This window comes from Oryctolagus cuniculus, chromosome 12 (genome assembly GCF_051225735.1).
Source record: "Oryctolagus cuniculus isolate XC-2025 breed Fujian yellow rabbit chromosome 12, ASM5122573v1, whole genome shotgun sequence".
Taxonomy (NCBI): Eukaryota; Metazoa; Chordata; class Mammalia; order Lagomorpha; family Leporidae; genus Oryctolagus; species Oryctolagus cuniculus.
In genome coordinates this window covers 90693751-90719843 of record NC_142878.1, presented here as the reverse complement: position 1 = coordinate 90719843, position 26093 = coordinate 90693751, and the positions used below count along the sequence as shown (strand labels likewise).

The 26093-nt window shown below is 57.8% G+C and overlaps 1 protein-coding gene across 8 annotated transcripts in view; it reads right to left on the bottom strand.

Annotated features, from left to right (window-relative positions):
• Positions 1 to 13477: 13477 nt before the first annotated feature.
• MAP2K5 (mitogen-activated protein kinase kinase 5) overlaps positions 13478 to 26093 on the bottom strand; it is a 270153-nt gene continuing 257537 nt past the window's right edge. For all 8 annotated transcript variants that reach the window (XM_089310612.1, XM_051821809.3, XM_089310611.1 and 5 more), the window contains one exon: positions 13478 to 13933. In XM_089310612.1, the coding sequence (XP_089166738.1) occupies positions 13829 to 13933 (105 nt within the window). In that variant the 3' untranslated portion in view covers positions 13478 to 13828. The remainder of the gene's footprint in view (positions 13934 to 26093) is intronic.

Here is a 26093-nt window from a genome sequence, read left to right as displayed (position 1 = left end):
GCGCACACACAGCCGCGCTCTCCGGCTCCCCGCGCTCCCACCCGCGGCCCCTCCCGCTCTCAGCAGGCGCGGGGCGCCAGGGCCCCGGACGCGGAGACTCGAGCCCTGAGCCGCTGCCCCAGAGGCCAGGGACTGGCCCGAAGAAGAGGCCGAAACCTGGAGCTCATGGCTCGGCGGCGGGCACGGCGCGGTCACAGCCCGAGTGGCGAGGCCGGTGCGGGGCGGGCGCGCCTGACAGCTGCTAGCCGGGGCGCCACACCCACCGCCCGCGCAGTCACTCGCGGCCTCCACGGGCCCGCCCGCCCGCGGGCCGCCTCCCCACAGCCCCAGGGCCTGGGCGCCCCAGGTAAGCGGCCGCACACCTGCGTCCCGCGCCCCGCACCTGCGGCCCACGCTAGCTGGAGAGGCCAAGTGGGAGGAAGGGCCCCGGGCTTCAAAGTTTGCCCCCAACAAGGAATCGGGGGAGGGACCAGCGCTGCTCGCCAAGGGGCCAGGAGCCCCACCAGGTTTAGGGGCGGGTGGTGGAGCTAAGCGGGACTCAGGGGAGGGGGCGGGAGGAGGGGTTTGTCACTTTCGGGCCGGGGCGGTACAGTCATGGGTGGCCTTGAAGATCCAAAGGGGCAGGGACCCAGGGCTCTGGGGATAGCTGGGAAAGGGCTCTGGTATGGGGAGGGGCGCCCTCCTGCTGCCCTCCCTCAGCAGGGAACTTTGGAATGGGTTGTGCTCCCGGCTCAGCTCACCATCACCCAGAGGCCCATGGCAGGAGTCAAGTCACCGAGAGCCCCCGGGGTCAATTTCTGTGTCGAGCCTGCTGACTCAGTTTCCCCGTGGTGGTACTGTGGGGCGTGGGGTCAAGCCCCTCGACGCCTCCTCTGTCCCCGGAGCTCCGTTTCTCTCCACACTGCCCGGTTGCTGGTCTCTGAGCCTTCACCATGCCGGCCCCCGGCACCCATTGGGCTCCGTCCTCTCTCCTCAATCTCGTCTTCCCTCGAGTCCCCCTCGGCCCCTGCTTGCTCGCACCCGGGCGCTCCCTCCGCCGCTTCCACCCACCCCCACCCCCGCCCCCTTTCTTCCTGCCCCCTTGGCATTAAGTGTCCTTAATGGACACGTTAATTAAACTGTAATTAATCATACTGTCCAGCCCAAGTTTGAACAATTACCCTAATCAAACAGAAGTTAATAATCGCAGGGATGGCCCGGGGCGCGGCGGGCCGCCCGGGCAGGGGGTGCAGGGGCCTCGGTGGCTACGGGCGGTGGCGGTAGCGGCGAGCGCAGCCTGTCCTTGGAACCCAGGCGCCGCCATAAATCTTCCGCGGGTAGCGGCTCGGGGTCGCCCTCGTCCCCCGCCCCCTCGTTTTCCCTCCGCGCGTTCTGGCTCCCCTGGGGCTCGCCTCAGCTTCTCTCTGCCTCTCCTCTCTCGTGGCGCCCACGGATGGTCCAGGCCTCGCCCTAGCACACAGGAGGGGCCGGGCCTGGCCTTGGGTGGGGGGCACGTTGGCCTCCCCCCCATACCGCTGCTTTCTGAGGTCCCAGAAAACCGCTCTCAAGTTTGAGGGCCCTCCTTTCTCCACAAGGTCTTTTCTTGCTCTCACCTCTCTCTCGAGTTCCGTGTTTCTCACCGCCTCTGCCCCCCACCCCCCAGCCCTCAGCCTACTCAGCCCCTCTGCCTCACTCTGTGCTCGGCCCCTCCACCTGTATCTAACCAGCTCCGACATTGCCTCGCTCAAGCCTGCCGCCTCCCTCGGAGGAAAAGGGGCACCCTATGATCCGCTCCTTGATCCGCTCCTTGCCCTTACTGCCACCCAGCGGGGTGCCCCCTCCCTCTGTTAGGCTGCCCAACCCCAATAATAATCCCGCTGGGTAACCGTTCTTAGTCTCCTCGTGATTTTTCTCAGGCTTCGGTGTGGTGGTGACGACTGGCGTGGATCCAGGACGACCTCAAGGTGTGTGTGTGTGTGTGTGTGTGTGTGTGTGTTTTGGGGGGTGGAGTTGCAAAGAGGAAAGGCAGGGAGGCCTTTGGGCAGCACCTGGCTCTCTGGCCTCAGTTGCACTGCGAGGGCCCAGAGGTCGCCGTGCCGCGCCCCGGGAACCCCTCAGACAAAGGCTGCCACCCTGGGCTACAGTGTGTGTGTGTGTGTGTGTGGGGGTGCCCCGTCGCCTTTGCATCCCTGTTCAGCACTAAGCCCCGGACAGCTCCCTGCACCCAGGCCGGGCGCCCGCTGCTCGGTTCAGCTCCTTGGCCGCCGGCGCCTCTCGGGAGAAAGGCTGCAGGCGCGTGGAGAGAGAGGCTGGAGAAGGGCCGGGGCGGCGGCTGGCGCTCGGCTCTGGACCTGGGTTCGCATAGTGTCACCGCGGACAGCCTTTTATGGTTTGCAGAGCCAGCTCTTCTAAAGCGCTCGGAATAGTTTGGGATCATTCATTCCCATTTTACAGGCAATAAATTGAGGGCCGCGCAGCAGAAGCCAAACCATCAAGGTTCCTTGGACAATAAAAGGTGCAGGCTGCGTGTTGGGCCTGGCACCCTGCAGAGTCCTAGCTGGGGAAAGGAGAGTTGGGGGGGCAGCACAGCTCCTGGCTTCCGAAGGCCCTCACAACACGGTGCACAGGGCAGCCACAGTGCACAGTGGCAGAGCTGGGACTCGGACCCAGGCTCCTCTGGGGGTGTGTTGGACCCGACTTCCTTAGTGGGAGCTTCTGGGGTTCCCCAGGGGAGTCTGCCCTGGGAGATTCTCTCTTAGCTGCTGCCCGGTGGCATCAGGGGCCGGAGGGCCAGGCTCTGGATCTGGGGTGCACCTTGTCTCCCCACTGCTGAGGCCCTGGTGTCACGTCCACGCGGCTGGGCCTCCCGAGCCCATTCGGGCAGGGGCCAGGGCCGGGGCTGGGCGGCCGCGCCTGCTCTTCAAGCACATATCTTTTACCAGTTGAATTAACGGCAGTTTTCGTCAGTTAATTAGGTTTAATTTACATAATTAGTACAGTATAAAGAGGATTGGGGATAATCACGGGGTACGTAGCGCTTACTGTGTAAACACGTATTCTGAATTAAAAATCAGATGTAATTAAGGCGCGCAGGCCCTGTTTAGGCAGGGTTTTAATTGTAATGAATTTCTAATTAACACTCAATGATTGCCAAATGCAAAGGGCTGTAAAATTTTCTTGTAGTTTTGCTAATTTATTGTTTACTTAATATCTGGATATTAATCCGAGGCCCAGAGTAGGGCGCGGCAGCCAGGGCCCAAGTCCTTGAAGGAGGCTGGGTGAGTCCTGCTGGGCACCAACCCCAGGGCAAAAGCCAGGTCGCAGGCAGGTGAGGCGGCAGCCTCGGAGGGCAGGGCAGGTGCTGAGTGCTGACCTGGGAGAACTTCTGCTCTGGCTCCCTCTGCCTAGGCTGGCTCTTTGAGATCAGAGTGGGAGCGGTGCTCCTCCCAGCAGACTCTGTGTTCCAGGGAACATCACAAGGAGGAGGGAGGGGGAGCATGGCCTTGATGGGTCCACATTCCGTTCCTCTGCTGACCACTTGAGGGTCCTGTGGTCCTGGGCTTGGCCTCACTCTCTGCCTCCGAAGGATGGGTGTGCCGATGGCACTTTGCAGGCGTGGAGCATGGCCCTGAGCATCTTTCTTGTGGAGCACAGGATAGAGGTGGTGGGTTTGGGCACCTCTGCTTGGGTGTTGTGGCTTAAGCTGGCACGAGGAAGGGGTAGAGCCAGGAGGCCTGGGGAATGGTTTGAGAGTCTTGGGTTCACGCTGCTCATCCTGAGGCTCTCTCTGCATTTGGGGATGTGAGTTAGGCTGGACAAGTCCTGGACCAGGCTCCTTTGTGGTAGACACAGAAGCCCCTAAATTCTGCACAGAGGTATTGTGCAAAGAGGTTGGTCCTAGAGTTTCTCCCATGAGGATCCCCCCCCCCCATCTCTGGTTTGGGTCCCTGCCCACACTTCAGCTGGCAGGGGCGGGGAGGGGATGAAGGGCCCCCCTTCTGCCCCTCCAGCTCAGTCACCAGCCTCTTCCCAAGGTATTCTCAGCACGGGGACACTGAGTGGCACTTAGGCATTTCCTATCAATCCAAGGAGACACTCTGGAAAAGGTCAGCATCACCCCGAGGCTTCTGTGCACACAGCAGCTGCCCTAACTTCTCCCTCCCGCACCTGCCTTCGCCAAGCCTTAACACCGTGCAGGGCCTGCTCTGAGCCCGCCTGCTGGCCGGGCCCACAGCCCTCCCCATGTCATGGCTGTTTTATTATCATCATTGCGTTATTCAGGTGGTAATACCTCCTGATCATCTACTTGTGAGTGGCCTCTCCCACTGGAATGTTTTGTGCACTGGTGTATAGGCAGAACCTTAGAACCAAGCCTACTGTTGAATGACTGAACGAGGGAACAGCATTTGAGTGTGAGGGCTGTGAGCTCCAGCCCAGGTCCCACGGAGTTGCTGGCCACAGTGACTACTGATTGCCCTTGGGGTTTGGTGGCCAATCTGATTCTTCAAGAGCAGGTTCTCTGCTCCCTGGTGATGCTTCGGTGGGCTTGTGCCCCCACACTCAGGCAGAACCCATGAAGGCTTGGAATGGGGCCTGGCACATAGTAGGTACTCCACATGTTTGTTGAGTGGATGAGGGACGGTATTTGAGTTCTGAGGAGAGGAGGAGCCCCTGGCAGCCTTGGTGAGCTTTCCCTAGTTGCGAAGGGCTTCCTTCCCTCGGGCTCCTCCACGTAGCATCATGGGTGAAAGGGTTGGGAAGAGGAGATGGGAGCCAGCCAAACTTGCTCTGTTTGTCTCCAAGCCCACATCTGGGTCTCCTGGAGACGTCCTGAGGATTAAATGAGGTGCTGGGTGCTAGGCACACACTCAGGACTGGGGAGGCAAGTGCCCAGGGTGCAAAATTCAATGAAGCATTCACTTCTGAGTTCTTCAGAGTCCGTTCCTAGACCCAGCCCTACCCAAATGACATGGCAAAGAGCAGGTGCTCAGTACACGGGTGCTGCCTGCACTGCCGGCCTCGGCCACTGCCCGGTGGCTGCCTGCACGCTGTGCACCAGTGTATAGGCAGGGCCTTAGAACCAAGCATATTGTTGAATGAATGAGAGAGCGAAGAGCATTTACGTTCGAGGGCTGTGAGCTCCCTGTCCTGTCTGCTCGCTGGGACAGGTTGGGGCAGCAGGTTTTGGGGTGCTGGGAAAACCACAGGATGCCATATTAATTGCAGGCAGAGCGGGGATTCCAGGCCATTGGTTTCCCACAGGATTCCCTGCCTCTACTGCCTGGATCCCAAATGGAGATACCATTCCCATGCCATCCACGCATCCACTCACAGTGTAGAGTTCATTGATTTTCCCCTGTATTTGCGGAGTGGTGCAAACATCACTGTGTCAGAATATGTTCATCACGCCAAAGAGAAACCCTGTACATACTTCCTGTCAATCTTCATTTCGCTCCCCTAGCTGTAACAACAACAAACGTAATTTCTGTCTCTGTGGACATGTCATCTAAATGGGCTCATCCGGTCTGTAGTCCTTCCGTGACTGGATCCTTTCACTTAGCATGATGTTTTCGAGGTTTATCCATGTGGTAGCATGTGCCAGCCCTTCATTCCTTTGTACTACCAGGTGGAATTCCACTGTGTGGACCTAATGTATCTTGCATATCTGTTCATCCACTGAGGCTATTTGGGTTGTTTGCACTTTTTGGCTTTTATGAATTATGCTGCTATGAACATTCATGTGCAAGTTTTTATAATGCTGTATGGTTTTCTAAAAAAAAGAGATTTATTTATTTGAAAGGCAGAAAGAGAAAGATAGAAGGAAAGAGAAAGAGAGCTTCCATCTGCTGGTTCATTTCCCAAAAGGGCACAACAGCCTGGCTGGTCCAGGCTGAAACCAGGAGCCAGGATTCCATCCAGATCTCCCACATGGGTGACAGGGACCCAAGGACTTGAGCCATCATCTGGCTTCTAGGCGCATTAGCAGGGAGCTGAATTAGCACAGTAGCTGGGACTTGAACCTGTACTCTGAAATGGGTGCAGGTGCCCCAAGCAGCCACTGTGCCACAACACCCTCCCCGGTTGCAAGTTTTTTTTTTTTTTCTTTGACAGGCAGAGTGGACAGTGAGAGAGAGAGACAGAGAGAAAGGTCTTCCTTTTGCCGTTGGTTCACCCTCCAATGGCCACCACAGCTGGCACGCTGATCCAATGGCAAGAGCCAGGTACTTCTCCTGGTCTCCCATGGGGTGCAGGGCCCAAGCACTTGGGCCATCCTCCACTGCACTCCCTGGCCACAGCAGAGAGCTGGCCTGGAAGAGGGGCAACCGGGAGAGAATCCGGCGCCCCGACCGGGACTAGAACCCGGTGTGCCAGCACCGCAAGGCGGAGGATTAGCCTATTGAGCCACGGTGCCAGCCCCGGCTGCAAGTTTTAACATGTCTTGGGCATACACCTAGAGGTGGAATGGTCGGCCATCCTGTAACTCTTTGATCATTTAAGGAACTGTGAAGTTATTTCTCAATGCACTGTAACATTTTCTGTTCCTAGCAGGAATGTACGAACGTTCCAATTTTTCCCCATCCTCAACAACACTGGTTGTTATTTGTCTTTTTTGTAATAGCCATCCTCATGGGTGTGAAATGGTATCTTATTGTGGTTTTGATTTGCATTTCCCTGATGAAATGGTGTTGAGCATCTTTTCATGTGCTTATTAGCCACATTAATGTCTTATTTGGAGAAATGTTTATTCAGATCTTTGCCTGTTTTTTTATTGGCTTATTCGTATTTTTATCATTGTTTTTCATGTGCTGTTGATGTATTCTAGATAGGAATCCCTTATTAGATATATAATTTGAAAATATATTCTCTTTTGTGATTTACTTTCATTCACAGTCTTTCCTATGTAGTGTTCTTTGGAGCACAAAAGGTTTTTAAAAAATCTCACTTATTTTCATTTTACTTGAAAGAGGGAGAAGGAGGGAGAGAAGGAGGGAGGGCGGAGATGGGGAGGAAGGGGGGGAGAGAGAGGGAGGGAGAGATGGAGGGAGGGCAGAGATGGGGAGGAAGTGGGGGGAGAGAAAGAGAAGGAGAGACAGCCCCTATCTGCTGGTGCTGAGTCAGGCCAAAACCAGGAGCCAGGAACTCAGCTTGGGCATCTGGGTCTCCCATGTGGTTAACGGGGTCCCAAGCACTTGAGCCATCAGCTGCTGCCTCCCAGGGTGTGCGTTAGCAGGAAGTTGGATGGGAAGCAGAGCCAGAACTCAACCCAGGTCATGTGGTAGGGGAGGCAGCCATCCCAAGCAGTGACTTAACCACTGCGCCAAATCACACCCCCAGAGGGTTTTTTTGTTTGTTTGTTTTGACAACTTTCAGCTTATTTTGTGTCTTACTGCTTGTGTTTTTGCCATCATATCTAAGAAGATATTGACTTAGATATCTTAGATATCGACTTCTGTATTCTTAGAGTTTTACTCACATAGCTTTGATCGACGTCCACCCATTTTGAGCTGATTTTTATGTGTGATGTGAGGTAGGGATCCGCTTCCATTTCTTGCAGGTGGATACTCAGCTGTCTCATCCCTGTTTGTGGACAGATTGTTCTCTCTCCAGTCTGGAGGACTGGCTATCTCCCCTTCTCCGGAGAGATGGTACCAGCCTTGCTGGGATTTTTAATGAGCGAGTGAGTGGCCCCGGCTGGGGCGGGGGATTCCGCCTGGGCTTCTCTGAACCCTCAGCAGTGCTCAGCACAGGCGCTGGGGACGCCATCAGTTCATCAGCTACTCACTAGGTCCTCCTGTGTGGCGAGAGCTGGGGACAGAGTGGGGGGTGAGGGCAAGTGAGTCCCTGCTCTCCGGAGCTCACTTTCCAGGAGGGAGGTGGAGGAGGAAGAGTCCTGTAATCTCAAGTGGTAACAGCTGTGGTGGAGAAGAAATTAAGCAGGGTAAAGGGTGGACAGGGGCAGGATTAGGGCTGGGGTGGGAGGGGCCGTGAGCCCTCACCGTGGGAAGAGTCTCAGCCACATCGGCTGGGGGGCGACCGGCTCCTGGGCCGTGAGTGGGCTCTGTCGTCTCTGCTGGCGAAGCTGTCAGGGGAGGCCCCATCTCTCCTGGGGAAGGGAGGTAAAAAGTGGGGAGTCCCAGGGGGTTGGACGTGGTTCATGTGTTGGATGGGGGCACCTGCCAGGAGGAAGGAGGGGGAGACTGGCCCTTTAGAAGTGTTTTGTGTACTTCAAGGTCAGTAGCAGGGTTGGGTTAATACTGACAGCAACAATATCCATGACTGTCATTACCCCATTTTGATCAGTGTGGACACTGAGGCCCAGAGAGGCTAGGTGTCCTGCCTGGGGTCACACAGTGAGTCTGTATGTGACCCTTGTGGCCCTTCACACACAGCAGGATTGCCAAAAAGGGACCCCCACCCCCACCCCTTCGCACCAAGGCCATGGGGTGAAACTTAGGGGCTCCATTTGGGTGTCAGGAGGTTCTCATTGAATTCTGCCTCTTCCATTGCTTGGCTGAGTGACAGAACACAAAGATTTAAACTATTTTATTTTTTAAAATTTATTTATTTGAAAGAGATAGCGACAATGAGAGAGAGAGAGAGAGATCTTCCATCTGCTGGTTTACTGCTTAAATGCCTGCAACAGCTAAAGCTGGGCCAGGTTGAAGCAGGAGCCTGGAACTCCATCGGGGTCTTCCATGTGGGTGGCAGGGACCACGTAGTTGGGCCATCAGGATGATACGGCAAGGTCAGGGTCAGGCAGTGATGGGAGAGACCTAGGGGGTCAGAAATACTGGGCGGGGCTCCTACACCCACAGGCGGGCCAGGCCAGGCTGGGTGTTGACGCCTCCCCAGGGGAACTGCATTTCAGCCAAGCCTTGGGAGATGAACAGGAACTGAGCCGGAGACAGCGGATGGAGGGGAGGGAAAGAGGGCACAGCCTGTGCCGTGGCTCAGAGGCAGAGTGGACTTAGCACTCTCAGAGAGCAGGGCATCGTAGTGAGTGATGCAAACCCACAGTGGAGACGGTGGGGGGGACGGCCATGCTGTGCCCCGCTTGCAGAGGTGCTGGAGAGAGGCAATGACATGGGTGACTCAGTTTACCATGCCCAGTCCCCACGCAGACAGCTTTTCTTTTTAAAAAAGATTTATTTATTTGAAAGGCAAATTTACAGAGGAGGGAGAGAGATGATACATCGCTATGTATCTATCTATCCATCAATCCATCTTCCATCCGCTGGTTCACTTCCCAGATGGCTGCAATGGCCAGGGTTGGGCCAGGCTGAGGCCATAAGCCAAGAACTCCATCCAGGTCTGCCACGTGGGTGCAGGAGCCCAAGCACTAGGGCCATCTTCTGCTGCTTTCCCGGGAGCTTTAGCGGAATATGCTCAGAAGGGCAGCAGCTGGGACTCGAACCGGCGCCTATATGGGATATGCCGGCATCGCAGTGCTGGCTCCTCTTTCCTTTCTCTGGTCGGTTTCCACCCTGCCTCCCTTGCTGTCTTCCCCAGGGTGTGCACTTTGCTCTGCCCCTACACCCCCCAACCCCCCACCCCAGAAGGAGGGAAAAGATGCAAAGCGCCAAGTTCCCAGGGAGGGCCGGCAGCCCAGTGTGATGGGCTGCTTGTAACCAAGTCTGCGGGCAGGAGAGACTTTTTATCCCTCGCAAGTGAATGCAGACTGTTAGGGAGATAAATAAATGACAGAGCTGCCGATGGACTGTTGGGCTCGAAGGAGGGACATTTGTCTCACTTTAGAAGAAGGACCTGGAGGGCTCAGCCCCATCGACTCGTTCATTGTGCTGTTATCTGCCACAGAGGTGGTGACACCGCAGCAATTAAGACAAACTTTAGTCTATAAGTTCCTGCCTGCAATCTCGGGGCTTCAAAACAAGACAAATGATACCGCCAAGGGACGGAGCCAAGTCTTTTCCAGATCCTGTCCGAAGTCACAGCGAATATTTGTAGTTGTTCAGCAGAAAATTCGTCATTACAAGGCCTGGGCTCTGCTGGCTTCCCCACCTCCCTGCCCCACACTTTAGTCCGTTACAGCCAGCTCAGGCTGGCTCCACCCACTGCCAGCCCCACGCCGCCCTGCCGGCTCCCCAGTGTGGGAGCACCTCTGGTGGGTCAGGGTCACGACCAAGCTGGCAGGGGTCCCTGACCTTGCCCTGCTTCCCAGGCCGGCAGCCGGCAGCCAGCACCCACAAGGCCCAGGCACAGGGCCGGCATCCTGGCCGCCTGCCACTTGCACCTGCCTGCTTTCCCCTGCAGACCCGTTCCTTGCCCTGGCTCTGATCACCCTGCGCCCTTCGCTGAGCTCCTTGGGGGTTACACCAACCTCAGCCTCCCTCCCATCGCCTGGTTCTCTCAGTGTGGAAGCTGGGACCTGGCCAGGTACAGTCGTGGGGGTCCACCTAGGAGTCGGGGTCCCACCTGGGCAGCTGTGAGCCATCAGGGCTGGCTCCCTCTGGCCCTCGTGCTCCCACTGCCTGCTGCCCTGTTGCCAGCCGGCCTGGGCACTGCTTCCCTCTGCGCCCTTCTCTCTCTGATGTCTCTGTGGCTGAGAACACAGAACTCACATTCCTACTGGGACTAACAGGACTTCATGGACAAGGACAGGACTGGGGGCGGGGTTGCAGGCAGAGGGGAGCATGTTCTTGCCCCGCTGTGCTCTAACTGGCAAGGCCAAGGGCAAGGGCAGCTCAGCCACAGGCTACTACGGGTGACCAGAGGAGTGACTGAGCCTAGATGGCCAAGGAGGAGGGCCTCGCCTCCCGCCAGAGGGGTCTCTCAGTCATTGGGGGCTGTCCCAAAGCAGGGGATGGCCACCTGGGGTCCCAAGGACATGGGCACCAGGGGCCCAGGAGCCATCAGCTTGGGAACAGAACCACGTGTGTGCATGCAGGTGGGTGCATGATGTTCTGGGGGCGGGGCTGCTCCCGGGGGTCCATGGCTGCACACGGTGAGACCCCCGGGCTAGGAGGAGCTCCAGGACGCAGTGAGCTCAATTCCTGCAGGGGCAGGTGAGGACACTGAGGCCCAGAGAGGACACATGCTTTGTCCGAGTTTACCCAGGGAGCCGGTGGCCAGGTCCCGAGCTTCCATACTGTCGAGAGCAGTGCTTCTTGGGGCCGCTGGGGGGCGCTATGCATCCCTGTGGAGCTGGGCCCTGCTCCCAGAGGTACGGACAGTCTGCAACCACACACCTGGATCTGAACACCTTGGTGCTAGAGGCCGCGCCAGGTGTGCACGCGTGGACACGTGGGACGTGTGTGTGGAGCTGACTTCCAGAGCCCTGGTGTGAAGTCGTATAACGGTGCTCTACTGCCTGCTTGTCGGGTAATCCTGGGCAAGCCATTCAGCCTGTCTGGGCTCCAGTTGCTCCCCCTGTAGAATGGGCGGAATCCTAAGGCCACCAGCCACCACACAGGGTTGTGATGGGGATTAAATGAGTTGCTAGAAAGTCGGCCGTAAGCACAGTACCAGGCTCGACACCTGCTCCTCTCTCCTTCTTCCCCTAGTGCAGGACTTGGGGATGCCAGGCTTGCTGGTGCACCTCCTCACAGAAAGGCTGAGCCTTAAGCCTTGGTGGTGGCTGCTTTGCCTTTTAGGGAGGGGCTCCTGGGCTCTCCCCACTGGCTGGGCACCTCTTCCTGGGAAGGCTAAGCCAGCTGCTGCTCGAAGCTCTCCTTGCCCTGAGCACCGGGCCGGGAGCACAGTCTTCATGGCCAATTCTGTGATCCACCCAGCCCCTGCCCCAGGCAGGTGCACCCTGAGATAGACACCAGGCCTGAGGCCCAGGGGCAGCTGGAGGCCTGCGCCTTGAGAAGTGTGATTCAAAATGGGCTGACCCAGACTCTGCCTCAGAAAGCCCAATGGCCTGTGGCCTTGCACAGGCCCTGGTCCCAGTGTGTGCCGGGAATCGCGGCTCTGCTCTCTTGGCCACCTGGCCAGCAAACGCACTGTGCACCTCTGGGGCTGGGCTCTGCTCTTTGCACAGGTGGGGTGTGGACAAACCCAACCCAAACCTCAACCCTGTGGAAGTACCTTTCTACTTAGGGGTGGGGAAGGCAGGAGAGAGAAGATGGAAAGTCAGGTGAGTGACACAGCAACAAAGCCCATGGGGCTAGGAGTGAGGCCAAGGGGCACTGAGCGCCCAGGCTGTGACTTTCATCTCACGGTTAGATCTGTGGGTGCAGCCATGAGCCCCGTGGATCCGTGGGGGATGGGTGTTCCAATCTTTGAGTACAAAGACATCATCGGCATCACATCAGCTGCAGGTGCTCCTTGGGGTGTGTGCGTGTCCACAAGTTCTCCCACGTGGTGTTCCCTTGCACATGCGGCTCAGCCTTCCCAGTTTGTGTTCTCCTTTTGCGGGTCGGGAAAGGTAGGAGAGGAGGCACATCTGTGGATTCAGACTCCTGGCATGGCCCCGGCTTTGCAGCGGCAGCTCTGCACCTCGGAGCGAGCGTGCACCCTCGGTGGCCCCGCGCCTCTGCTGTCTGTGGCCCTGGGACGTGCCTGGGGCTCGAGGAGCAGTGAGGAGGCAGCCGGCTGCAGTGAAGGGCAAAGTGGGGGCGATGGCTGAGGGCAGAGATGAGGGCACTGAGGCCTTGCTGGCTCTTGGCTTCGGCCTCCACGTGATGTGGGAGCCCCTGGAAGTGCTGAGAAGGGAGGGAGGGCTGGGATCTGCCCCGTGGAGAATGGATGGCGTGGGCGAGGTGGGGGTGGGAGCCTGGCAGGAGGTTGCGGGTGTTACGGGGGCTGGGACCAGGACAGGCAGCAAAGGAGCCAAGGATAACTGACAAAGATGACAGGGTTCCTGGTAGGCGGCGCGGGGGGGGGGGGAACAGGGAGGGGCTTTGCCTTGGGTGCTGGGAACACGGAAATGGTGGAAATGTCGGAAGGCAGTGGGAGGGGCCTTGGGACCCGTGTCGGATCAGGAGTTCGCGGAGATGCCACTCAGACCTCTGAGTGTAACCCTGAGTCTCCTGGAGCCTCGGTTTCTCACCCGAGAAGTGGGAGCAGCCAGCCCCACCCGGCGGCGGTTCACCCAAGGGTGGCTGCAAATGGCCCAAGGTGACACAGGCTTGGTGCGTGTGCGCTCGGGGCAGGACGTTAGCACAGCAGGGCTGGGCCTCTCCCCAGCTCTGGGTCTCCTGTCGCTCCCTGGGCCATCCTGCTCAGATCAGTGTGTGCGAGCTGCTGTCACTGCTGGCCCCACAGTCCCAGCAAAGTGTAGTTCAGGAAGGTGCCCAGGGTGGGGGCCTGCCTCTGGGCTCTCGTCCTGGCTCGGCTACTCCTTGCCATGGCTCCTGGCTCAGGCCCTTCCAGGTCTGGCTGTCTCATCTGTCTGATGGGTTGGACTGTGCAGGAAGCACATGGGGTCCCCGCAGATGCCTGGGCACACGCATCCCTGTTGAAGCGGGGACCCCTGCCTGCTCGCCACGCTGGGTGGGCGGCAGATGCGCGCGGACACAAGTCTCACACGAGGGTCTCAAAGCAGTGATCCTTTTATTCCCATCAGTGCTGCTGGCAGGGGCCCGCCCCTTTACATATAAAACAGAAGGGGGGTGGGGCCAGATGAGCCTCTGTTTTTGGTGCCTCTCCCCTCCCCCACCCACAGGAGCCGGTGCCTCCAGACAGGAGCGGGTGAGGGTTGCCCGGCAGGGCTGGCCCCGGGGGACTCCCTAGGCAGGCTCATCGGCCGGCAGAGGGGCGGTGAGGGCAGGGAAGCCGGGCCCAGCAAAGCTCTTCTGTACAGGTGGCAAGCAGGGCGCAGCAGGGGCAGCAGGTGGGCTGGCCCCCTCGGTGACCGGTCCTGGGCTTTCAGCACCGCGTGGTGGCCTCACGGGGGCCCCTGCTGGCTCCGCCTCTCCTCCAGGGCCCTGCACACCCACATGGACACCACGGTGGCGTTCCCATCGTTGAACTGCATGATGAATGGGTGGCCCTGCAGAAGAGGAGTGGGGTTGTGATAGGCGTGGTCCAGGGCCTGCTCTGACCCCACCCCCCAACGCCCCACCCCTAACCCCGGGGAGGTGAGGAGGCAGCAAGCAGCCCTGAACAACTGAGGCACACAAGGAGCAGGGAGGGACCCGGAGCCTGCAGGTGGAGGTGGGAGACAGGGCAGTGCTCGCCCACCAGCCCCTGTTCCCTTTTCCTGGAAGCCCAGCCAGCGCGGATGCTGCCCAGTCCCTCCGGCCCAGAGATGCGCAGAGGGCAAAGAATCAACCAGACAGAGGCTGCGCCAGTCCCTTGCAGTCGCCTCCCTCATCCAAGGCTTCCTACACATCACATCCTTGGATCAGAGGGAAGGCACCCGGGCCAGGGAAGTGGGGAGGGGTAAGAAGGGCGTGCCAGATGTGAGGTCACTCTGGCTCCTGGGCTGTCCCCATGTGGCCTGTCCCTGGGTCTAACCTACTTTGCCCCCGGGGCAGACCACGCCCCTCCCCAGCTGTCCTGAAGCACCAAGACTCACACTCCATGATCTCAGGCCTTCCTGGGAGTTCCCAGGCAAGAAACGAGCAGGGACAGCCACGGGGCTGCCCTGGCCATGAGTCACAGGTGCAAGGAACCCTGAAAAGTATTCCCTATCCTCCCCAGGAGGCTTCTCGGCTTAGGAACTCAACACCTGGCAGCTCCTGCCCCTACCCCAAGTTGTGCAGCCTGCGTGGCAAAAGGGAAGCCTGGAGGGAGACCGGGGCGGGGGAGGGGCTGCTTGCTCCTTCTACAGCCCCTCCTGGTCCTTCCTCCATTTCCTCTCCATTCTCAATGCACTCAGCCTTGCCCTGCGTCCCTTAGGGATGGCCAGTCCCCAGGGACCTGCTTGAGACCCAAGGGCCCAGGTACCCCGCCCCAGCCAGTGTCTGCAAGAGCTGTCAAGGACCGGGCCGGGGTGGGGAGAGGGGCCTGCAGACCCACCTGGATCACAGGTCAGAGCTGAGATGTGTGCCTTCTGAACAACCGGGCCTCCCCGACTCGGGCAAGAAAGGAGCACCGCCCACGGGCCGAGCTCAGAGGCACGCAGGGTGCTGTCAGGTGCAGGGAGGCAGGAAATGCACCCAGAGGGTGCCCAGACAGCCAGCACAGGGCCAGGACATCAGCTGGGTGCCTCCTATGATCCACTTAGGTACTGCGCTGTGGGGGATGTCTCCCAAGAGAGCAGGGACTGTGGAGAGGGGGTGGAGGCCTGGCTGGTGGATGCCCACAGGTGGCAGTGGCCTGGGGGTGCGGCCGAGGCCGGGGAGGCCCGGGAGGGAGGACCTGGGCTTCCTTTTGCTCCTCTGGGTAACATACCTGCCTCTGCCCACAGCCCCAGATCTCTGCCTGGACAGAGAGCATCCTTGCTTTCCAGGGCTCGCAGAGGTGAGCCTGTGTCCTTGCGGAGAACAAGGCGGAAGCTGTGCCCAGAGCCGGCCCCCACCCCCGCCCGGGAACACGGTGTCACTCTCCCAGAATGCCGGTGACTTTGGGCCCACATGCTCCATCTCCCTCATCATCTGTTCGGAAATGAGCCGAGCGGAACCGTGGGAGGAGAGCGAGGCGGTGGCCTCTGCGGCACAGGAAGAGCCGGGGGCCACACTGCGCGGCTGGCCTTGCCCAGGCGCCCTGTGCTGCTGGACACGCTGCCCGCCTGCCTACTGTGTGGAGACCCTCGGCGCCTCATGCCACCTGCAAGGAGGGGCTAGGACGGCTGGGGTTGCCCCAGCCATTGCTGACAGAGTGGGAGATCGGAGAAGGGACTACAGGCGGAGATGGCACTGGGGTCCGGTGGACACGGCAGGAGACCCCAGCCTCTCTTGGCACCCTGTGTTGTGCCCTGTGACTGCCCTGGGCCATGCAGGAACATGAGCCAGAGAAGTGGCATGGAGGGAGGGGGCCCTCGCTCTGCCTGCAGCCAGGGTTGGTTCCTGCTACGGGCAGCCAAGGCAGCACTAACTCACAGAGGTGGGCGCTGCGCTGTCCGAGTCTCTTACACACACACACACACACATACACACACACGGAGATGGAGGCCATGGGGTCACAGCCGACCTGCCTGGGTTCCCAGAGCAGGGGCCTGGGCCACAGTCCCTCCAGCTGCAGCCCCCTGCCCTGGGCTCTCCCAGGCAGGCCAGGGGCTGCCTCTTTTCTCCCGTGGCAATGTGGGGCTGTGAGCCGGACTGCCCCAGGTCCTGAGTGACAGCCCCCTCACTCCTCTCCCCCTCCCATCAGCCCCAAATGGGAAGTTCCAGCATTGCCCCATATTGCAGAGGTGGACGCTGGAGCCCAGGGAGGGAAGTGACCAACTGAGAGCTGGCCTGAGCCAGGTCTTCTGGATCCTGCCCAGAGGCAGGCTTCGGGCTGGCTCCATGGAAGGGCCCGGGTCCTCCTGCCTTCCCTCCTAGACCACAACACACAATGCAACAGTTCTAGAGGATGCCTGAAGATGGCCAGGCTGCCCTGAGCTGCCCGTGGGCCAGGACGGCTCTGGACGGTGCTGCGTGCTGGGCTGTCGCCGAGGCCTGGCCCTGACATTCCTGTCCTGCCCTTGGCCTACTCCTGTGTGACCCTGTTAGGCTACAGGATCAATGGAGCTGGGATCCAGGTGACCGCCCCATCCCCTACCCCGGCCTGGGTGCCGGCAGCCATGGTGGGGGAGCCGGGCTGAGTGGCCTCTCTGGTCCCATAACCAGGCAGCGGAGGCCTCTCTCATTTCCTGGATTCTCTCAGGGCCAAGGTCTGAAGTAGCCTGGTCCACAGACTCCGCCACGGAAGATGGAGAAGAACGAGGGGAAAGGACGGGAGCACCGGAGGTGGGATGGGCCGGGGAGGAGCAGGAGGGGCCTGGCGGAAGCTTAGGCACCGAGAGCAGCTGCACCTGTCCCACATTCCCCTCCCCCAGGCCCTGAAGACCCCCTGGGCTCTGACTCTCCTCCTCTGTGCCCCCGCCCTGACAGATGGACAGCAGGGCGCTCCCGAGCCCCTCCCGGATCTGGGCTCCTAGCCTAGTGCTCACTCACTGCCCGTCGTCCTTAGTGGGGTTTTGAATTTCTTCCGAACTCGAGTTTACTCGTCGCGGTCCCCGCCCTGTCTTCTCTTTCTGTAACTTCCACAGAGCTTCGTGCTCCGTCTGAATCATCTCCTAGTTTGCTGGTATGGCGGGAAGGTCTGGGCCAGTGCCTGGTCCTCAGTCAGCGCCGACGGCGTGGACTAGTGATTTGCCTGTTTCTATGACCCCTTGATGCACGGAGCACTGGCTGTGCCCAGGCGCTGGCGAGGCCCGGCATCCACATGGCCCTCTGGTGCCATCCTGGTACCTCGCCTTTCAGGTGAAGGAAGCTCAGGTTCTGGAAAAAGCCACAGAGCCAGGAAGGCACCCCGCTGCCTGCCTGCCCGCCCGCCTACTGAGTGGGCAGACTGCCTTGTATTTCTGCTTTTTAAAAAAGGAGCGTCGTATGGGAGCTCAAGCTATTATCAAACTAAAGTATATTTAAAGTTACATTCTAGGTGCTCCACAACTACTTCTTAATGGACAAGTGGAAATTTGGGTGCCACAAAGGCACGTGCATGCTTGGCCTCCCTGCCCAGAGCCTTCTCCCACACCCAGCAACTGTACTGCAAATTAAGGTTACCTCCATTGTACAGTGGAGCAAACTAACACACAGAAAGATTAAGAAGCTTGTGCAAGGCCACAGAGCTCGCCTGTGCGCCAACTCCAGAGCCAAGCCCGCAGCCACAACTGTCCCTTCTCAACAGCACCAGGACAGGAGGTGGCCGGTACCTGCTGCAGGGAACCAGCCTCGGGTGGTCTGAGGACCCCAGCTCCCTGGGCTCTGTGCGTTTTCTCCATGGGCCTCGGCTCTGGAGAGACCAGGAGAATGGACCCAGGGCCCAGAAGAAGTCTCCCAGGGCTGTGGGGAGCAGGCCCGGGAGGGTAGGTCAGAAAGAGCCAGTAGGCACAGGATGTCCAGTGGCAGATGATCCCCAAACCCGGGTTCTACCTCGGCAGGGCCAACTCCCCATCCGAGACCGCCCAACCACCTTCCTGCCCACCTGCCCGGGCCACTGCATTCTGCGGTGTGTGAGCCCATCTTACCTGATGCTACGCTGGAGGTCCCCCGAGGGCACCCCAGAAGTGAGGGTGGGGTGAGCAGTCTGGGGAGAGGCTCTGTAGCAGAGACTGTTCTAGCCACGGTCTCTGCTGCCTCAGGGTGAGCCCCTGGCGCCTTCTCCCACTGAGGATGCGGCGTGGGAGTGGATGCCATGGGCCCGTGAACCTATGGGAGCAGGCAAGCGTGGCGCAGGTGCATCCTGGGCAAGTCTGAAACTAGCAGAGTCCAACAAACTGCTCATGAGGTGTGAGTAGGCGGGTGCCTGGAAATGCGATTTGAGGGGCTGGCGCTGTGGTACAGTGGGTTAAGCTGCCTTCTGCAGAGACAGCATCCCACAGCGGGCACGGGTTCAAGTCCCAGCTGCTCCACTTCCAATCCAGCTTCCTGTTCATGGCCTGGGAAAGCAGTGGAGGATGGCCCAAGTGTTCAGGCCCCTGCTACCCAAGTGGGAGACCTGGAAGAAGCTCCTGGCTTTGCCTTGGCCAGCCCTGGCTGTTGCAGCCATCTGGGGAGTCAACCAGCCCATGGAAGATCTCTCTCTGTCTCTGTAACTCTGACTTCCAAATAAATAAATAAATAAATCTTTAAAAAACATAGGGGGATCTGAGAGGCTGGCGGGGCCCCCAAAGCCCACCTCCTGCTCCTTGCTCCACTTGCTTGCTCTGAGGCGCTCTGTACTGCCCTGCAGGACTCCCACCCCCCCGGCAGGGGCAACCCCTCCGTCTGTCCCTTCTCAGCACTGGTGGAGGAGCCTTAGGGCCAGACGGGACCTCAGAGAGCAGACAGCATGGGGGACACGTGCTGGGGGTCCTTTGGGTAGTTTCATTCAAATTCTGTTAATAAAGGTTTTTTTTTTTTTTAACTATATAAGGATACTTCATAAAGTCCATGGAAAAATGGAATTAAATTGATTTTGGTGCAAAAACAATTGACATCTACGCAGTTTTTCATAGATGATTTTCCAGCACCTTTTGAGTACCCCTTCCTGTTTCTAAAAACGTATACGAGAAAATACCAAAGCGGTGTGCCTTTGGCCTAGCAGGTTAAGATGCCCACACCCCTGTATGGAGTGCCTGGGTTTGACTCCTGTCTCTGCCTTCTAATGCCAGCTGCCTGATAATGCACACCCAGGGAAGCAGCAGATGATGGCTCAACTGGTTGGGGCCCTGCCACCCACGTGGAAGAGAGACCTGGATGTAGTACCTGGCTCTTGGCCTTAGCCCTGGCTTAGCCCTGCCAGTTGTGGGCGTTTGTGGGGGTGACCCAGCAGAATTAAATGCACATCTAAGTGCGCACGTACTGAATACACTTAGCTCTGATGAGCTCAGAGTGCTGCGCTGCACGGACGCCGCTCTCTGCAGGTTCAGCGCTCGCTAGGTCTGTGCACGCACGGCACTCAGCCTGGGACACATGGGCTGACGACTGGGATCACCGGTGAATGCCGAGGGCTGTGTCAGCCACCGAGACCACGCGAATGGGTGCAGCTGTGTGCAGTGGCTGGTCACGTGCACAAGGGGTGTGTGTGTGTGTGCCAGGGGCGGGGGTGCGAGGCAGCTCCCCCAGGCTTTGAGTGCCTCCCGGCTCGCCTGTGCAATTCACAGGGATCCTCTGCTGGCACAGACACTTGGCAAGAAAAACTTTTCTGCTATTCCTTTCCCAAGTGTCTACGCTGGTTTTAATGGGGGCTAAGCTGAGAAGTGGGGATCCCTTGGACACCAGGCTATTGGGACAACATAGCGAGAGAGCAGGGATCCCTTGGACACCAGGCTTCGGGGACGACACAGCGAGAGAGCGGGGCTCCCTTGGACACCAGGCTTCGGGGACGACACAGCGAGAGAGCAGGGATCCCTTGGACACCAGGCTACAGGGACGATACAGCGAGACAGCGGGGATCCCTTGGACACCAGGCTTCGGGGACGACACAGAGAGAGCGGGGCTCTGTTGGACACCAGGCTACAGGGACGACACAGCGAGAGAGCGGGGACCCCTTGGACACCAGGCTACAGGGACGACACAGCGAGATAAACTGAAGGCTGCAGTGGATGTGACCGCGTGTGCCCCACAACCCTGACACAGAGCTCTGAGTCCTTAAGCACAGCGTCGGGGACGACTTTACAGAGTACTCGTCTACGATGAACGCTCACAATGCATGCTAAATATGACCCACCCCACTTCTCACATCGGTACGAGGTCCTGCAGTGAGAAGGGCTCCACTGTTCAAACTGTACACTTCCGAGCAGAGCGCTCACATAATCCATGGACGGGCTCACGGATGTCCACTGTCTGCTGAACTGCCCACGAATGGCTGGGCAGCGGGCAGCCCTCCTCACGTTAATCACAGGAGATAATACATCATGGGGGTCCCTGGGCGCCGGGGCTTGCTGGCAGGCCGGGTGTGCCCCCCGGGGAATCGCCGGGGATACCTGGCAGACCATGTTGCCAGCCTGCGGCGCAGGGGGCCCAAGGAGGGGCTCAGCAGGGAGAAACTGAGGCTTCGCCCCTGTGCGGGAAACGGTGAGGAGCCCCGGGCAGTGCCTCTGGCCGTGAAGGTGTGGAGGCCCAAAGCTGCCTCACCTGTGAAAGACGGGGTCGGGGGGAGGGACTTCCGTGGTGACAGCACCCTGAGCCCTCTCCCTGGGGTGGGGGTGGCAACACTGGAAGAGAGCCCCCCCCCCCCACGCGGAAGCTGCCGTCTCCACTGGTGGCTCTAGGGGGCCCTGAGTCCCTCGTGCCGCTGTTTACCCCTGGCTGGGGCCACCCACATAAGCACCCTTCAACGCATCGCTGCAGCTTTCTCTCTGTTCCGGGGTGGGGCTGCAGAACCGGAAGTGAGGGCTGTCACTGCCCGAGGGTCAGCATGTGGGGGTGCAGCAGTGAGCTGGGGGTGCGAGCATGGAGTCGGCCTGTCGTCTACCCAGCCCAGTGTAACCGGGCCACTGCCACACACACGGAGCCCTCCCGTGCAGGTCTGAGCACTGCCGTCTCGCCTCTGGTTTCTGAAGCTTTCCCAGCGGCTGGGGGAGGGAGGGGTCCTCTTCCTGCCCTTCATTTCTTGTAAGACCTCAGAAATGGCCTGCAGCGGCGACACGCCGTTTCAATCAAGCCTCCTGAGTTTATTCTTCCCAACTGCTACAGAAGTAGATGTTGTCCCCCCAAATATTCAATTATTAGTGGCAAATTGCTTACCTCCAGCCATCCTAGATGGGGCCCTGGCATCTAAGGGGGTCAAGGAGCTCTCCACCTTTCATTCTGAGTGCATCTATGTGTTCCTACACAGAGTAACTGGTCAGAAAGTGGCCTGCCGGGACAACAGGATGTCCCCAGGGGTCTCTGTGCGCAGCCACAGGGCCCGGGCAGCGTGGTGTGGGGGAGGGGCCACAGCCGGGGTGGGGTGGCTGGCACTGCTGAGAGTGTGTCTCAGGGAGCTGGCCTGTGTGAATGGCCCGTTTCAGGGGCCTGTGGTGGCTGCCCAGGCAGGAGCCTCAGGTGGGACCGGGCAGGTGTACAGCAGCCAGTGTGCTGCTCTCCAGTCAGTCTTGGGCTGGGCAGATGCACAGAGGGGTGGGGACGAGGGGGTGTCAGCGAGGACACACGCCTGAGAGGTGAACCTACAACTCCCACCCCCTGGGCCACCCCTCCTCCTCCTCCCCCCCATAATGCACGCAGGGCCAGGGTATTCTGTTCTTTTTTATGTTATTATTTTAATTGTACATATTCATGGGCTATTGTGTGATTACTTGATACACATCTACACTGTGTAATGATCACAGGTGGAAGCCGGGAACTCAATCCCAGTCAGAAACCCGGTGACTTGAGCCACCACTGCTGTCCCCCGGGGTCTGCACTGGCAGCAACCTGGAGCCAGGAGCTGGAATTGGAAATTGAATCCAGTTACACCGATACGGGACAGGGTACCTCAACTGCTAGGCTAAATGCCCACTCCTGAGAAAGGCTGCAGGACTGAGGAAACTGTTCTTCTTTCTGCCAAGGGCCATTTGAGTAATTACAGCATCATTCACGGGCCATATGAAATTGCCACCTTACACATTAGCCTGCTATACACAGATGTGTGTATAGATGTGGTTGCCTGGTCAGGGCCAGAACACACAACTGCGCACGCCTTATATGGCCCGGGGGCAGATGCTCCCCACGCCTGGGAGAGGAGAGGGTGGGAAGGGCCCAGACACAAGCAGGAGAGGCAGCGTCCTCATAGCGGCCATCTGTGACACTGCGACAAGCACCCGGAAAACCCGCATGGAACTGCAGACTGCCAAAGACCGGGGAGCAGGACGTGTCACCCACAAAGAGGGGCGGCTCGGCAGCAGGAGCAGAAGCCGGGAGACACCCGAATATCACCAAGGTCAAGCTGAGCTCCTAAACCCAATTACACCAGCAGTCAGGAGTCAGGGCAAAAGGCCGCCAATCCGACAGCAAAACTTGAGATGGTTCTGTCACTGACAGACCCTTCCGAACAGAACTCCCAACGCACTTCAGAAAGGAAGAGAAACCGCGGGAGGGAGCAGGTGTGACAGCAACAAGGACAAAGGAACTCTAACAAATGGATCAGTTTAAACCAACACTGACTGCACAGGACCACAACAGTAGTAAGGACTAATTTTAAGAACTAAAGCTGGGGCCGGCCTGCGGCTGAGCAGGGAAAGCCGCCACCTGCAGTGGCAGCATCCCATATGGGCGCCAGTTCAAAGCCCAGCTCCTTCGCTTCCCATCCAGCTCCCTGAGAATGCACCTGAGAAAGCAGCCGAAGAAGACCTAAGGGCTTGGTGATGGAACACTGGGTTTCTGCCTTGGACTTGGATCTGCCCAGCTGTTGTGGCCATTTGGGGAGTGAACCAGTGGATGGAAGATCTCTTTCCCTCCCTCCCTCCATTAATCTGCCTTTCAATTTTTTTTTTTTGACAGGCAGAGTTAGACAGTGAGAGAGAGACAGAGAGAAAAGTCTTCCTTCTGTTGGTTCACCCCCCAAATGGCCACCACAGCTGACGCGCTGTGCTGATCTGAAGCCAGGACCCAGGTGCCTCCTCCTGGTCTCCCATGTGGGTGCAGGGCCCAAGCACTCAGGCCATCCTCCACTGCCTTCCCGGGCCACAGCAGAGAGCTGGACTGGAAGAGGAGCAACCAGGACAGAATCTGGTGCCCCAACCGGGACTAGAACCTGGGGTACCAGCGCCGCAGGTGGAGGATTAGCCAAGTGAGCTGCGGTGCTGGCCTCTGCCTTTCAAATTTAAAAGCAACAACAACACCCACCCATACTTTAGTAGGGGACACTGTCAGCTGGCAAAGCACCTGTGGCAAGCTGTGGCCAACACCATGAGGACAGACACACTGTGTGCCAGTTTCTAGGAATTCTGTCCTTAAAAGATGAGGTGAGGGGCTGGCACTGTGGCATAGTGGGTAAAGCCGCTGCCTGCAGTGCTGGCATCCCATATGGGTGCCAGTTCAAGTCCCGGCTGCTCTACAGCTCCCCGATAATGGCCTGGGAAGGCAGCAGAAGATGACCCAAGTCTTTGGGCCTCTGTACCCGCATGGGAGACCTGGAAGAAGCTCCTGGCTCCTGGCTTCGGACTGGCGCAGCTCTGGCCGTTTTGGACATTTGGGAGTGAACCAGCAGATGGAAGACCTCTCTAACTCTGCCTCGCAACTAAATAAAATCTTAAAAAAAGAAAAAGGAAGGTAGACAAATGACAAAATTGTTAAAAAGAAGATACAAGTAAAGGTTGCAGGAAATAAAAAAGGGATATTGAATCACAAACGTAGCCCAAATTTAAGAATAAAAAGGGCACAAAATATGGACACACAGGCAACCTGAGCGTGCAATGATGTAGACTGTGTGTACATGTGTGTGTGTGCACGCATGTGCACTTGCATGTATGAGATGATGACGGGGAGGTGGGCGGTGACAGTGCTGGTGATGGGTAGGACACCTGTGGCAGGCGGGGCCCAGGCTTCACAGCCTGGTATCACAGAGCTAACTCTGCACAGCACTGCATATCCCGTGTCACCGCTTCCAGGGAAGCGGAGCTGGCCAACCTCGAACACGCAGCTCACCAACAGCTCTAGTAGTTTCTTAAGAGGGAGAAACCAACCAGACACACAGGGACTGCAGCCCAAGTGGGACGCTCTTGATGCCAGCAAATCACCGCCACCACCAAGGGGTAAAAAAACCTGCTGACAATTGCGGGCTGATCGGCTTAAACGAAGCACCACATTTTTTTTTTTTTTTATGTTTTCGGCTATGATGTCCCTGAGTTATCTGAGCTTCTCTCCACCCCATGGCCTTGCTGGGGTGAGGCGGGGGTGTTCAGGAAGCTGGTTGGCGCAGCCCTGTTGCAAAACGTGCTAGATCTCAACAAAGGCCAACACGACCAGGCTGCAATACACAGGGCTGAGAATCACCGGCCACTCCAGAGTTCTGCGAGCAGCAAGCCATGTTTTCCACGCGAAACCGCTCCTGCCTTTTTTTTTTTTTTTTTTTAATAAGAAACCCAGGAAAAGGAAGCAAACCATTTGAAAATTCTGGTCATTTTGCGTCCCCGCAGCAAATAAAAATCATCAATAGAAGCCACTCTTAGCCTTGAGCAATATTTTCTAAAACAAAACACAAAGAAGCTGTGGTACTTAACTATTCTGTTATTGATTTACTGTGGTTTGCAAGGTAATGTTGAAGAAAATTAAATGTGCGGGAGCCTGAGACGCGTTTCGGCGACCTGTGTTTGCCGAGGCGGTGCCGGGGGCCACGCGCGGGATGAATGACAGGGGGAGCGTACTTTATCTGGTTACAAATAAGCTGGCTGGCTTTCCGCAGAGCTGCACGGCCCCGGAAAGAGAAAGTTATTTAGCTGTAGGCTCACTTCTGCTGGTGGCCGCACTCCAGTCTGCCAGGAGGCTTTCATGCAGTGAAATTCGGTGTGGATCGGCAGAGACATCCACGTGCCTGGATCTAAACCAGGTTTTCAGAGCCGAAGGATTCTGCTTGACGCAGCTGTGGCTACCTGGTTCCCTCAGGAACTAGTAAAATTCACAATCTCATTCAACAGTAAATTGATCAGATTGCTTTAAATTTGGGCATGTCTATAAAGCACCATCAAACAGTATACGTCCTTTTTAGTGACATGGCCTGTTTCTAAATCTACATGTAATGATTTTGTTTTTTAAAAGATTATTTATTTGAAAGGCATAGTGGGAGAGAACATGAGAGATCTCCCACCTGCTGTTTCACTCCCCAAATGACCACAACGGCCAGGCTGAAGCCAGAAGCCTGGAATTCCACCCGGGTCTCCCACGGGGGTGCAGGGGCCCAATACTTGGGCCATCTTCTGCTGCCTTCCCAGGTGTATTAGCAGGGAGTGGGATCAGACGGGGAGCAGCTGGGACTCAAACCAGAGGTGGCTCCACAGGTGGTGGCTTAATCCACTGCACCACAATGCGGACCCCATTTAATGATTTTATTAATGATTCACATTTAATGATCTATAGGCGGCCACAGAATTTGATAACTTTATCATCAATTAAGAATCTAGAAGTTGGGGCTGGTGTTGTGGCATAGCAGGTAAAGCCACCACCTGTGATGCCAGTATCCCATATGGACACTAGTTTGTGTCCCGGCTGTGCCACTTTTGATAGAGCTCCCTTCTGGCGGACTGGGAAAAACAGCAGGAGTTAGCTCAAGTGCTTGGGTCCCTGCACCTACGTGTGAGACCTGCAGGAAGCTCCTGGCTCTGCCCTGGCCATTGGGGTCATATGGGGAGTAAATCAGTGGGTGGAATGTTTCTCTCTTTCAAATAAATAAATAAATCTTTAAAATACAATCTGGATCATATGGTAGGTCTATATTCAGATTTCCGAGTCTCTCCACAGGTGGCTCTACCAGCTCACATTCCCACCAACAGTGGGTCAGGGTACCTTTTCCCCCACATCCTCGCCAGTATTTGTTGTTTGCTGGTTTATGTATGAGAGCCATTCTAACTGGAGTTAGATTTTGATTTGCATGTCCCTGTT